This window comes from Nomascus leucogenys, chromosome 14 (genome assembly GCF_006542625.1).
Source record: "Nomascus leucogenys isolate Asia chromosome 14, Asia_NLE_v1, whole genome shotgun sequence".
NCBI classification, from domain to species: Eukaryota; Metazoa; Chordata; class Mammalia; order Primates; family Hylobatidae; genus Nomascus; species Nomascus leucogenys.
The window spans coordinates 43,552,266-43,567,036 of record NC_044394.1 but is presented as its reverse complement, the minus strand read 5'-3'; the positions used below and the strand labels follow the sequence as shown (position 1 = coordinate 43,567,036).

Sequence of the window (14,771 nt, the reverse complement as noted above, 5' to 3'; positions counted from 1 at the left end):
AATAAATAAAATTAAAAAAAATAACATGTTGCTGACCATGTTATATAATGGTCATAAAATATAGGCTCAACAAGGCCAGAGTTGGGATGTGGTGCAAGATGTCAGTATGATATGCTAGGAGATTTGTAATCCAATTTGGGGATAGTCTACAGTGGACCTACATTTCAATTTTCAGTTTCAATAATAGGAAAAGTTTCTTCCTAAACACTAGAAATGAACTTGACCTACTCAGTGAGCCTCAACCATGTATTTTTAATAAATCAGAAAGGCAGAAACAGGCATTCTTTCTGGCTATGATCCAACTAGTTACAGCTAACAAATGGTTCACTTCCACCAGACCAGGGGCTGCTGTAGAGTCTGCCCAGCTGGCCAATTTGATGGTTTCGCTTCTAGAGGATGCACGGGGCCACGCAGGGTCCTCCTCTCCCTTTTGGCTGCCCTCTCTTTAGTAAGTTCACCTTCTGCTTGGAGTGGTGCCTGGCATCCTACAGGGATGTGGTGAGAGTTAAGAGAGAAACAGGAATTCCTATGAGGTGCTAAAGCAGGCATCCCTTGGGATACACCAAATAAGCCATTACATAGTGGCCCACTTTTTAAGTTGGATGAGATATCATAGGGACCTGGAAATGGGCGTGACTACTGACTTCTTGAAACTACAACTTTCTCCCCTCAGTACTGGAGGTGGTCTTTCTGCCACAACAATTAGGTTTAAGTCAAATACAGAAACAACTGGGTCAGGTGACATAACATCTGATTCCAAGGTTGAAATAATTTCTAGGAGCTGGCAGGGCGAGAATTCAAAGGACACAAGGTTCTAGTCCTAGAAGACGACAACTCTTACTGTTTGAGATGTTTATTTCTAGTTTTTAGCGTAAAACCCCAGCTCCATATTTATTCCTTAAGTGTTTCCCCTCACCCTGGGAAGAAGCTTGTTGCCGTTTTTGATTGTCTTCTGCCAGCAGATCTGCACGAGATGTGTTTCTTCAATCTTTCCCACTTGTGAGACAAATCTCCATTAAAGTCTCAACAAATGCAGCTGTCCTTTATAGAGTAACCAAGCCTAAGAGTGCTGCTTCTCTGCCCTGGCTCTGGCTGGTCGGAGTACTAGGACTTCTTGGATTTCCGCTCTTTTCTGGCCCTGGAGGCCATGAGGCTGAAGAAGAGCCCAGGAGCCAGAGTTCGAAGATAAACGGCCAAGGAAGGCAGTAAGTCAGCCAGGATCACATCTTTCTTCTTCTTCCCCACAGCAGCAAGAACATCCTGGGCCACCTCCACAGGGCTTCGGCCCTGGGCTGTGGTGGTGTCCATAACTAAAATAAATAAAACAAAAGAAACACATGAACTTGGAAGCAGAGGTCCCTCTTAAGGAGTGGAGCTGATGTGAGCCGTCAGGTCAGCCTGCTGCCTTTCCCACCATGAAGCTCTTCCCAGGGCCAGGAAGCCGGTGGTGTGCCACCATCCCTGATGATTCCATGCTCCAAGGAAAAGAGGAACCATTTTGCAGCTGGATGTGGGTCAGTGGGGGAAGTGAGAGGTGGATGGGATGTGGAAACGAGGTAGACTGAGGAGCCCAGTTAGGGCTTGGAACCAAAGTGAGTCTGTCTGCTGGTGGTCCACAGCAAAGGCACAGGGCCAGCTTGGGTGGGGGCTTCAGAGTGAGCCCCTCACACCGCATCTGAAAAGCAGCTTCCTGACCTGGGAAATGTGTGCCTATTAGAACCACCAAAGACTAAAGGATGTTGTGCCACCTCATTTATCTTGGGTAGCTTGGCTTCAGGGTGGCCAGACAGAGGTGGGTGGGGACTATTGACCCCCATATGCACAAGCTCACTGAGTGAGGAGCAGACAGATGTCCCTGTTCTCGATGTCAAGTATTAATTGGATGAGAAACAGGAAGAAATCCTTAGTTTGTTTTAGGTGTTAGAAGGGACAGCTGGGAGATTAGGAGGAGGTGTTAGGTTAACAGCAACTGATGTTCCTTCTACCCTAGTAATTTGACAATTTTGCCAGCAAAGTGGACCAGCTGGCAAGCACACAGGAGCGGCCACTAGCACAGACCATGAGAAACCACTTTTTTTTAAAGACAGGGTTTCGCTCTGTTGCCCAGGCTGGAGTGCAGTGGCACAATCATGGCTTACTGCAGCCTCGACCTCCTGGGCTCAAGCAATCCTCCTGCCTCAGCCTCCTGAGTAGCTGGACTACAGGTGGTGCCACCACGGTTGGCTAATTTTCATATTTTTTGTGGAGGCTAGGTCTTGCACTATTGCCCAGACTGGTCTCAAACTCCTAGGCTGAAGTGGTCCTCCTGACTTGACCTCGCAAAGTGCTGAGATTTCAGGTGTTGGCCACAGTGCCTAGCCATATGAAACCACTCTTAAGTTGTCCAGATTGCCTGAGCTCCCTCACCAATGTCTGTTCTTATTGTGTTTTTGTTAATGCAGAAAAGTAGGAAGTTTTGGATTACGGCTTATTTTTAAATGCCACAGAGAGAATTTTTTAAGTGGTATCTTCTAGGTATAAACAGATGTAAAGCTGTATGAAGCCCCATGCCTCTGTATAGAGTCTACTGTGGGGAAAACAAGACTTGCTGTGTGAGAGAGCAGCTGCTGCCAGGACATGGGCAGTCTTGGTTCAGGCCTGGCTGGGCTGGGCGCAGGACCATGAGGCCCCTGGCAGACATCACAGCACAAACCCCAAGAGCTCACTTCAGGGAGTAGGACATGGCAGGACAGCACTGGAGGGGTGAGCAGGCCCTGTTCCAAGCATGGGGAGGCAGCACCAGCTCCAAGGGCTCCAGTGATCATGGGCACACTGGTCTCTGCTTGGCCTGAGCCTGCATACTGGGGCCGGCTGCTCTGCCCGCGAGTGGTGACTGCAGGTCAGCTCTGCACTGTCTCCAAATGAGACAAGATGAAGGTGCTGAGACTGCTGCACTCGGCCTCACCCTGAAGACTGGCCCTGAATCAGTCATTTCTCAAGCCTATGGGACAGGGACAGACCATCAAACACCCTACACTTGCCATGAGGTCAATTCACTCAATCCCGATGCCGATAATACTCCTTGGAATCGGGATCTGCGAATGGGTTAGTTGGAAGTCTGGTGGCATTTCAGCTTGGCAACTTCCTTTTAGCCCTTGAGACCTGCCCACAGAGGTCCTGTTCTGAATGCTGCAATGGTGACGTTCACACTAAGGGTAGGCCATGGTGGGGTAAACGAAGATTATTCAATAGTCCATATCTAGACCAACACCTCTGTCAAGTTTTTTCACTTTAAAAGTTCTATTCCAAATGAAAATGACCAAAGAATCACTGAGGTAAGAGCAGCATGTCTCACTGTGGCTGACCGACAGATTTTCATAGGAGAAAAGAGAAACCGGGCCTCACCTCCATACCTAGATCCATCTGCGGTGATGGCATTTACAGAGAGGTTGGTGTGGATGTAGCCGGGGCTGATGACGGTCACCTCAATTTCATACTGTTCCATCTCGGCACGCAGACAGTCAAAGAAAGCCTGGGTTGCGTGCTTGGAGGCTGCGTCTACACATGTGGACGGAGAGGCAGGTGAGTGAGTGTGCTGGGGTGGGCATGGCCTGGTGCCCAACTATTCACTACCATTCACGTTCTCTGTTTTTAAAACCTGGTTTTATTTGTGATCAAGTCTTGCTATGTTGCCTAGGCTGGACTCCAACTCCTGAGCTCAAGTGATCCTCCTGCCTCAGCTGGGACTGCAAGCGTGGGCCACTGTGCCCAGCTTTAAAACCTGGTTTTATTATTTAAGATTACAGTATTATAACAATGTTCATTTCCTGACTTTGAGAAGTGTACTGTGCCCTTGTTCTTAGGAAACACACTGAAATAGGAATAAATGAGCATCATGTCTCCAGTTTCCTTTCAAATGGTTCAGGAAAAAAATTATAAACTATATACACATATAGTTTTATATATATTATAAACGGTATATATGCATATCCACAGGGCCGGGTGCAGTGGCTCACGCTTGTAATCCCAGCACCTTGGGAGGCCGAGGCGGGCGGATCACGAGGTCAGGAGATCGAGACCACGGTGAAACCCCGTCTCTACTAAAAATACAAAAAAATTAGCCGGGCGTGGTGGCGGGTGCCTGTAGTCCCAGCTACTCGGAGAGGCTGAGGCAGGAGAATGGCGTGAACCCGGGAGGCGGAGCTTGCAGTGAGCCGAGATTGCACCACTGCACTCCAGCCTGGGCAACAGAGCCAGACTCCGTCTCAAAAATAAATAAATAAATAAAAATGCATATACACAGAGAGAGAGAATATGATAAAGGAAATAAGGTAAAAGGTTAACAGTTAGGGAATCTGCATGAAGGGTGCATGGGAGTGATTTGTGTTGTTCCTGCAACTTTAAGTCTGAAGTTATTCCAAGTTAAAAGTTAAGCCGGGCACGGTGACCCACACCTGTAATCCCAGCACTTTGGGAGGCTGAGGTGGGCGGATCACGAGGTCAGGAGATCAGCCTCAGCCTCCCGAGTAGCTGGGACTACAGACACCTGCCATCATGCCCGGCTACTTTTTTGTATTTTTTAGTAGAGACAGAGTTTCACTGTGTTAGCCAGGATGGTCTTGACCTCCTGACCTCGTGATCCACCCACCTCATCCTCCCAGAGTGCTGGGATTACAGGCGTGAGCCACCGCACCCGGCCTTCTGTTTTGTGTTTTTTAGAGAAGACATCTTCTCTCTTACCCAGGCTGGAGTAGAGCTATGATCATAGGATCATAGCTCCTTGCAGCCTCGACTTCCTGGCCTCAAGCAATCCTCCCACCTCACCCTCCCAAAGTGCTGGGATTACAGGAGTAAGCAGTCATGCCCAGTGATTTATTTTTTTTTATATATTCTATGTATATTCATGTGATTTTACACATTTTATATATATATATATATATATATATATATATATATATATCTTTTAATACAGAAATAAACTCTTAACCTATTCCACTGTTCCTGCAAGTAGCTTTCTTCACCTAGTGGCAGGTTGGACAGCTCCCATGCTGGCCCTGCAGACCTGCCATGTAGCTCTGGCTGCCTAGTCCTCCCCAGTGAGTTACCAAGTGACAGAATTGGCCCCATCAGTGGGCCTTCATGGGTGTAAAAAATCCAAACCTGCCTTCTTATGTGTCTCATTTTGACAAATGTCCAGGCAGTGGCTCTTCATCTAGAAGAGCTATAGAGCTTACTCCACCTGCAAGAAACAGAGCTGTGCCTGCTCTCGAGCAAGGGCTTCACAACCCAATAAAAGGTGCTCTGAATGGGAACACAGTGACCCTATAATGACAATCCTGGGAAACACACCAGCGTCTCCACAGTAAATCAGTTTCCTCCAATTCAGAATTGTAAATGTTTTAGCCTTAGGAAAGAAGGGGCATCCGTCAGCTAAGGAAACAGGAAGAGAGAAAGAAAGGGAGTGTTGCAGCAAGTCACATGAGGCAGTTCAGCAGTGTCTCAGCTTGCTGCAGTGCCTTGCTGGGCCTGCTCTGTTGGTTTGGGGCACAGTTGCTGGGGGCTGGATGAGTTGGCTGTGGGTGGATGGAGAGGACTGCTCCTATCAGCCATGATTCCAAGAGTACAGCCCAGGCTTGGGGACACTGTGGATCACGTGACTTGGTATTCACTTTAGCAGTGTGAGAGAGATAATGCCGTTCTCCCCATTTTATAGGTGAGAAGGCCGCTACTTATCTGAGTTAACCAACTTGCCCAAGAGGCACTCCATATTCAGCCTGGTCATTATAAAGCTGAATATGGAGACCAACCATTGTATGCCTTACTGCAGTCAGCAGGCCAAACAGACAACAAAAATCAGTCCACATCATTTACCCTGCCAGTAAAACTTGAAAATCAAAGTAAAACTTGAAAATAATTTGGTATAAAGAACTCCAGCTGGGCGCAGTGGCTCACGCCTGTAATCCCAACATTTTGGGAGGCTGAGGTGGGCGGATCACTTGAGGTCAGGAGTTTGAGACCAGCCTGGCCAACATGGTGAAACCCTGTCTCTACTAAAAATACAAAAGTTAGCCGGGTGTGGTGGCACGCGCCTATAATTCCAGCTACTCAGGAGGCTGAGGCAGAAGAATCGCTTGAACCTGGGAGGCGAAGGTTGCAGTGAGCCAAGATCGCACTACTGCACTCCAGCCTGGGCGAGAAGAGTGAAACTCTGTTTCCAAAAAAAAAAAAAAAAACCTCTTTACCCTGATTTACCTATTATTAACATTTTAACTCATTTGCTTTATCATTTATGATTCTATATATAATTTTTTTTCCTGAACCATTTGAGAAGCCTTAGATGGCTGTCCTATCCAAAGTTGAAAGAGAGTATTAACAAACAGGGAAATCATGTATATACAAGCATGTATGATGATTGTAAATCTCACTAATATGTAAGGAAACAGGATCAGAATAGTTAAGTAATATGTCCAAGAAAATACAACCAGAACCAAAAGGTAGAGCTGGGATCCAGATCTTGTAAGAAAGAATAAATTGTGTTACACTCCCAGTTCACAGCTGGCCCTATAGTGTCATGGAACTGGATGTTTGTGGCTGCCTTTGCAAAGTGCCGCAGCAGCTCAGATTTCCCTGCCTTTGCTGACCAGGCTGTGGCTGGGTCTAGCCCTTGGGTGGCTGAGAGGAGATGAGGCTGGTATAGGCAGTATTTCCTTTCAGGAGGTGATGCAAAGAAAGGACAGTTTGTGAAATTACCTTAAAACCCTTTTTATTGAAACTTTCCCATTGAGTGCCCAGAGATATAAATATTTGAGAATGTTCTACATAGCACACTGCTGCTAACGGTCAAAGACTGAGGGAGAAAAAAAATCCTGAAGTGTCCAGGAAAATGGCTAAATCAATTATGTCACACTCATTCAATGGATTACTGTATTGAAAGGATGAGATAAATCCACACATGCTGATGTAGAAAGATACATTAAGTGAGATTAACAAGCCACAAAGCAATATGAATAATGCCATTCCATTTTTGCATGTTTGAATTATATGTAGAAAAAACTGTGGAGGCATATGCCCCAAAGTGATGGCATGGTTATATCTGTGGGACAAGCTAAAAATCTTAACAGTAGGAGTGGCTAGTACATGCCTAGTGCTTAGTGTCTGGGGCAGCTCCAAGCACGGCACTCACAGCAGTCCTCTGGACTAAGACTGAGGCTGTCTCCATTTACACTTGAGGGCAGGGCACAGAGAAGTGGGGATACTTGCCCAAGGTCACACAGGGGACAGAAAGTAGAGCTGGGATTTGATCCCAGGCATGTGGCTCTGGAGAACACATTCTAAAGTGCCTTTGCATTCTGGATAGTTTATTTCTACGATGTCTAAATTCTAGATAGTAAATGTGTTATTTTTATAATCAGGAAAAAACAATAAAGCAAAGCATTTTGTGGGAGAGAGAAGTACTCACATGCTGATCGAAAAGGAATGCTGATCTTGCCCTGGATGCTGCTGATGGCGACAATGTGGCCTTGCCTCCTCTTGATCATGGAGGGCAGGAGTGCTGAGGACAGAGGCAGAGGCTTAGACAAGCACCCTACTTCCAGTCATTGCACCTGATGCTGATCAAGGCGACCTTGCTTTTGATATTTAGTCAGAGTGAGGGAGAATGGTGAAAACCCCTTAGGGTAGAGGACTATGTTGGAACTTCCAGCCTCCTATGCCCAGCAGAGTGCCAGCAGGCCATCAGGAGAGAGGAGAGAGGCAAGGAAACAGGGACGGAGGTCACTGCAAATGGTTAGCTCAGTTCCCTTTTCCTGATGGAGCCTCTCCCCTGGACTGAAATCCATGGTGGGACATAAAAATATCCCCACCTTGTAGGGGTTTGCAGGCACCATGAGAAAGACATGTAGGTAATGCTGCACAAATGTGGCTGTCACTAAAGAGAACATCTTGATTGGAAGCTATAAAGCAAATACCCAAACTGTAACGATAACACCTAACACCCACTCCAGGGCAATAGAGAGGATGGAGATGGGGAACGTTTAGCCGAAAAGGATCCAAGTGAAGTAAAAAGAATGCCAGCATATCACTTATCCCTGCTCTTTTCTCAAGACTGTTACCTTTCGTTAGAGCAACTGGGCCAAAGTAGTTTGTCTCCATGATCCTCTTGTCCACATCCACTGTGGTGTCCATGATGGTACCACGGTAGCTGATCCCAGCATTGTTGACAAGTATGTCCACATAGCCAAAGCACTGCAGGATCTCAGCTGCTGCTACAACTATGGCCCCAGAGTCTGTGAGGTCGAAGGTCACCAAGTAAGGCTTGTGTGTCTGCACCTGGTCAAATACAACAGATATCAAATTCACTTTCTGAGTGGCAGGCCATCTAAGCTATGTGTCCCACGGATCACTTAGGCGCAAAACAATAATGTAACTTTATACTTTAAGGAACTAGAAAAAGAATAGCAAAGTAAACCCAAAACCAGCAGAGGAAGGAAATATTATAATAAAGATTAGAACAGAGATAAACAAACAGAATACAGAAAAACAATAAAAATCAACGAAACCAAAAGTTGGTTCTTTGAAAAGATCAACAAAATTGAGAAAGCATTAACTAGAATGACAAGGAAAAAACATAAGACACAAGTAACTAAAATCAGAAATGAAAGTGGGACTGCCGACTTTACATAAATGATGAGATGATAAAATAGATTATAAAGATTATAAAAATGATTATAAAAGAATACTATGAAGAATTATTTGCCAACAAGTTAGAAAAACTAGAATAAATGGATACATTCCTTGAAAAACACAAATTACCTAAACTGACTCAAGAAGAAATAAAAAATCTCAGGAGACTTAATAACAGATAGAGATTGGATCAGTAATCAAAAACCTTCCAACGAAGAAAAGTCCTGGACCGGATGGCTTCACTGGTGAATTCTGCCAAACATTTAAAGGAGAATTAACACCAGTCCTTCTCGTACTCTTCTAGAAAACTGAAGAGGAGAAAACATTTCCTAATTCAGTCTGAGGCCAACATTACTTGATACTAAAGCCAGATTAAAGATATCACAAGAAAATTCTAGAGCAATATCTTATGAATATAGATGCAAAAATCTTCAACAAAATACCAACAAATTGAATTTAACAGCATATTAAAAGGATTATTCACCATGACCAAGTGGGATTTATCCTAGGAATGCAAGCAAGGTTGGTTCAACATAGGAAAATCAATCATGGCCAGGTACAGTGGCTCACGCCTGTAATCCCCAGCACTTTGGGAGGCTGAGGAGGGAGGCTCGCTTGAGCCCAGGAGTTCGAGGCCAGCCTGGGCAACATAGCAAGACCCTGTCTCTTTAAATTAAAAAAAAATTGGCCGGGCACAGTGGCTCATGTGTATAATCCTAGCACTTTGGGAGGCCGAGGCGGGTGGATCACCTGAGGTCAGGAGTTCGAGACCAGCCTGACTAACATGGAGAAACCCCTGTCTCTACTAAAAATACAAAACTAGCTGGGCATGGAGGCGTATGCCTGTAATCTCAGCTACTCGGGAGGCTGAGGCAGCAGAATCACTTGAACCCAGGAGGCGGAGGTTGTGGTGAGCCGAGATCACGCCATTGCACTCCAGCCTGGGCAACAAGAGCAAAAACTCCTTCTCAAAAAAAGAAAGAAAAAAAAGAAAATTGAGCATTATAATATATCACATTAATAGAATGAAGGAAAAAACCCCACTCGATCATCTCAATTGATGCAGAAAAGAGATCTTACAAAATCTAACACCCTTTCATGGTAAACATACTCAATAAACTAGGACTAGACCAGAAATTCCTCAAATGGCAAAGGGTGTTTATGAAAAACCCACAGATAACATACTCAGTGGAAAAAGATGGAATGCCTTCCTCTAAGATCAGGAACAAGACAAGGACGCCTGCTTTCACAACGGCTACTCAACATTGTACTGGAAGTGCTAACCAGAACAATTAGACAAGAAAAAAGTGACCCAATTTGGAAAGGAAAAAGTAAAACTACCTCTGTTTGCAGATGGCATGATTCTATATATAGGAAATTCCAATAAATCCACAAAAAGCTAATAAGAGTTAATTAACAAATTAAGCAAAGTGGCAAGGTACAAGAGCAACATCCAAAAATCAGCTGTGTTTCTATATACAAACAATGAATAATCTGAAAAGGGAATCAGGAAAGCAATTCTATTTACAGTATCATTAAAAAAATTAAATATGCTATGGTTTGAATGTGTCTCCCAAAACCCATGTGTTACAAACTTAATCCCCAATGCAACAGTGTTGAGAGGTGGGAACTTCATGAATGGATTAATGCTGTTATTGTGGGAGCTTCCTTATCAAAGGATAACATCAGCCCTTTTCCCTCTCTCTCGCCCATGTGATGCCTTCCTACATGTTAAGATGTGGCAAGAAGGCCCCTGCCAGACACCAGACCCTTGCCAGATGCTGGCCCCTCAAACTTGGATTTCTCAGCCTCCAAACTTTGAAAACTAGATTTCTTTAAAAATTACTCAGTCCGGTGAAGTGCAGTGGCTCACTCCTGTAATCCTGGCATTTTGGGAGGGCAAAGTGGGCAACTCAGTTGAGGCCTGGAGTTCGAGACCAGCCTGGGTAACATAGCAGGACCCTGTCCCTACAAAAAATGAAAAAATTAACCCGATACAGTGGTGTGTGCCTGTAGTCCCAGCTACTCAGGAGGCTGAGGCAGAGGATTGCTTGAGCCTGAGATTTTCAGGCTGCAGTGAGCCATGATTGCATTACTGAACTCTAGCCTAGATGACAGAGCAAGACTATGTCTCTAAAAATAATAATAAAATAAAAATAAAAATCACCCAGTCTCTGCTATTGTTACAGCAGCATAAAACAGACTAAGACAAACACTTGGCAATAAATCTAAGGAGACGAAAGACTGTACACTGAAGACTATAAAACACTGCTGACAGAAATTAAAGAAGATATAAGTTCATGGAAAGACATCCTGCATTCATGGACTGGAAGACCATGTTGTTGATGTGAGAGTACTACCCAAAGGGATCAATAGATTCGATATTATTCCTATCAAAATCCTACTGGCAGTTTTTGCAGAAATAGAAAAAAAAAATCCTAAAATTCATATGGGATTACAATGGGCCCTGAATAGCCAAAACACTCCTGAAAAAGGACAGATGGAGGACTCACACTTCCTCACTTCAAAACTTGTACAAAGCTACAGCAATTAAAACAGTATGAGTCCTTCCCTTCCTCCTCCCCCTTTCCTCCCCCTTCCTACCCTCATGCTCCACCCCGTCCTCCTAAGGGGGAGAAAACCCAGTATGGTACTGACATAAGACAGACATATAGACCGACTGAATAGCACAAGGAAGCTAGAAATATACACTTCAAATATGTAATCAATTGATTTTTGTAAGGATGCCCATTCAGTGAGGAAAGACAGTCTTCAACAAATGGTGCTGGGAAAAGTAGATAACCACATGCAAAATAATGAAATTGGACTCTTATCTAACACCATTTATAAAAGTTAACTCAAATGGATCAATCACCTAAATGTAAGATTTAAAATTATAAAACTTGGCCGGGCGCGGTGGCTCACGTCTGTAATCCCAGCACTTTGGGAGGCTGAGGTGGGCAGATCACCTGAGGTCAGGAGTCCAGCCTGGCCAACATGGTGAAACCACGTCTCTACAAAAATACAAAAATTAGCTGGGTGTGGTGGTGTGCGCCTGTAATTCCAGCTACTTGGGAGACTGAGGCGGAATAATCGCTTGAACCCAGGAGGCAGAGATTGCAGTGAGCTGAGATTGGGCCACTGCACTTCAGCCTGGGTGACAGAGCGAGACTCCATCTCCAAAAAAAAAAAAAAAAAACCTTTTAAAGTTATCACCATCCCCCACTCCTACCCAATGAGTAGAGCTTAGCCAGGTAAAAGGAAAGGGAGAAAAGAGAACTTTCTCAACTCACAGTGCTAGCCAGTAGGGGCATCGGGATGTAAACCACTGGACAGTTCTCTCTCCCCATGCAGTGGGCCCGGTTCGCTATGGAGACCTGCTGCCTTCCCTGGGACAGTGTGACACATGGATGTCCTACAGCTCAGCAGTCCAGGAGTGGGCCACTATCTCCTCAGTGCCTACAGAAGACGACCTGCACTCCTTCCCCATGGAAAGCACGCCCCTGGCTCACCTTGGTGGCATGAGAAGCGGTGAGTTCTCTGATGAGCTCTTCTAGGGCCCCACCATTCCGGCCACAGAGCACCAGCTTAGCACCCGCAGCATAGAAGACTTTTGCACATTCTAAGGGAAGAGAAAAAAGCCTTGAACAGCCATTCTTCCCCAGTGCCGTTCAGTTTAAATTCACCCAGCATCGCTGTTTGCTGCTTCACACCCTTGATATGTCTGTGTTGGCCCCTGCTGTGTGGCCCAGCATGAAGCTGGGAGCTAGGGCCCAATGACGGGCTCATGCCCAGTGCTACAACAATCCACAGGGCAAAGAGAAAGGAGGGCCAAGGTGGACAGATGTGTTAAGTATCATGCTCAGAACGCCCCATGAGGCTCTTGTTCACCTGGATCAGCTGTGAGCATCACCTATCTTCATGGCTGAGGGAGCTCAGCAAGGTCACTCAGGCAGGGTCTTGTCCTGATTGGCAAGGTCAGTGAGGGCCAGCTATTATGGTGCTGTGCCCTGCCAAGGCTGTGTGGTGGCACTACCCAGGCACAGCTCTCCCAGAAATACTCACACGGTCCTGTAGAAAAGCTGGGGCAGGGGACCGAGGCCCTTCCCAGATCTGATGGGCTGTTTCCCAGGGAGTGCTTCAGGCAGAGGGAACAGAGTGCCTGAAGGGCCGCAGGCGGATAGAGCTGGGACAGAAGGTGGAGGGTCTAACAGCCTCACTGGCTGGCGAGGGGTCAAGTCAGCTCACGCAATCACCTGCCACACGCAGGACTATTAAGGGTGCCTGCCTTTGAAAAGGCTCAGTCCTGCTGGGTGGGAGGGAGTGGGGACACTGGATGAAAGCAGACTCCACCAAGCCCACCGCACTCTTCCAGGTGACAATCGATGAAGACTTCAACTAAGACCACAGCAGGGACAGTCCAAAGCTAGTCAGACACGTGCTCTATATTCTTTTGGTGGCAAGAAACATAAACTAAACTCACACTGGGGCAAAGCAAAAAGAGAATATGCCAGAGGGATTGTGGGGAAGTTCAAGAATGGAAAGGAGAGCCGGATGGCCGAAACCTAGGAGGGACCCAAGCGCTGGCTGCCTGGGTGCTCTCATGTGCCTGGGTGCTCTCACACGTGGGCAGGCCCCAGAGCTCACATGCAGAGTTTTGTCTTGTCTCTTCCCAGCTCTGATCAAATCCCAGGGAAGGCCGTGATCAGCCTTGAGTGGGGGGCCCAGCAAGGGTCACGGGTAATTCTCCTGTGGCTAAGCAGGAGGGCCTGACAAGAAGCCCCCTGGACACAGCAGGGTAAACCATCAGAACTGGGGTTGGAGGACTACTCTGTGGGGAGTCAGAAAGGAAACGGAGTGATGGGAGGAGAGGAGGCAGAGGGTGGTGTCATTGCTTCTTGCTTACCCTCCCCTGCAGCATATCCTATGTAAATGTTCAGTGCCCCGAAAATGTACATACAGTTTATGAAAAGCAGGACAGCCCAGCAGCCAAGAGAGTGGACTTGAGCTAGACTTCCAACTCCGGTAAGTTAGAACCTCTTTGTTTCTGACTTTCCTCTTATTTAGGATGCTTTTTATCTATCAAGCACGGTAGTAAGAGATTACCTACCTTAACTCATTCAGTCCCTGGGGGTGTGACTGTGAGATTGAATGAGTTAAGGTAGGTAATCTCTTACCACAGTGTTTGATAAACAGCACTACAGCAGTGTCAATTGTCATTTTTGTATTTCTATTTATTAAAAATATTTTTTTTTAGAGACAGGGTCTTACTCTGTTGCTCAGGCTGGAGTGCAGTGGCACAATTATAGTTCACTGCAGCCTAGAACTCCTGGGTTCCAGTGATCCTTCCACCTCAGCCTCCAGAGTAGGTGGGACCATATATACTCACCACCATGGCTGACTAATTTTTGTATTTTTGTAGAGATGGAGATTTTGCCATGCTGCCCAGGCTGGTGTCAAATTCCTGGGCTCAAGCGATCTTCCTGCCATGACTTCCCAAAATGCTGAGATTACAGGCATGAGCCACTGTGCCTGGCCATATTTCTGAACTACTTTGTAAAAATGTAGTTCTAGCCGGGCACAGTGGCTCATGCCTGTAATCCCAGCACTATGGGAAGCTGAGGCAGAAGGATTGCTTGGGCCCAGGAGTTTGAGACCAGCCTGGGCAACATCATAGGAATCTTGTCTCTACAAAAAATAAAAAATTAGCCAGGTGTGGTGGCGCATGCCTGTAGTCCCAGCTACTCAGGAGGCTAAGGTGGGAGGATCCCTTGAGCCTAGGAAGTCAAGTGAGCCATGATCACACCACTGTACTCCAGCCTGGGTGACAGAGCAAGACCTGTCTTAAAAAATAAAAATATAAAAATACGTGTAAATAATAATGTTCTAAAAACTGATGATGAAAACTGAAACATAGTTTTTTACCTTTTTTTTTTTTTTTGATACAGGGTCTCGCTCTGCACCCAGGTTAGAATGCAGTAGTGTCATCATGGCACTCTGCAGCCTCAACCTCCCAGGCTCAAGTGAGCCTCCACCTCAGGCTTCCAAGTTGCCAGGACTACAGGCACACACCACCATGCTTGGCTAACTTTTGTAGAGATGAGGTTTTA

At 46.0% G+C, this 14,771-nt stretch overlaps 1 protein-coding gene across 3 annotated transcripts in view; it reads right to left on the bottom strand.

Moving 5' to 3' along the window:
- Nucleotides 1-232: 232 nt before the first annotated feature.
- DHRS7B (dehydrogenase/reductase 7B) overlaps nt 233-14,771 on the bottom strand; it is a 68,735-nt gene continuing 54,196 nt past the window's right edge. For all 3 annotated transcript variants that reach the window (XM_030827421.1, XM_012503774.2, XM_030827422.1), the window contains exons 3-7: nt 12,174-12,283; nt 8,091-8,307; nt 7,439-7,531; nt 3,385-3,537; nt 233-1,310 (exon numbers count right to left, since the gene is read on the bottom strand). In XM_030827421.1, the coding sequence (XP_030683281.1) occupies nt 1,105-1,310; nt 3,385-3,537; nt 7,439-7,531; nt 8,091-8,307; nt 12,174-12,283 (779 nt within the window). In that variant the 3' untranslated portion in view covers nt 233-1,104. The remainder of the gene's footprint in view (nt 1,311-3,384; nt 3,538-7,438; nt 7,532-8,090; nt 8,308-12,173; nt 12,284-14,771) is intronic.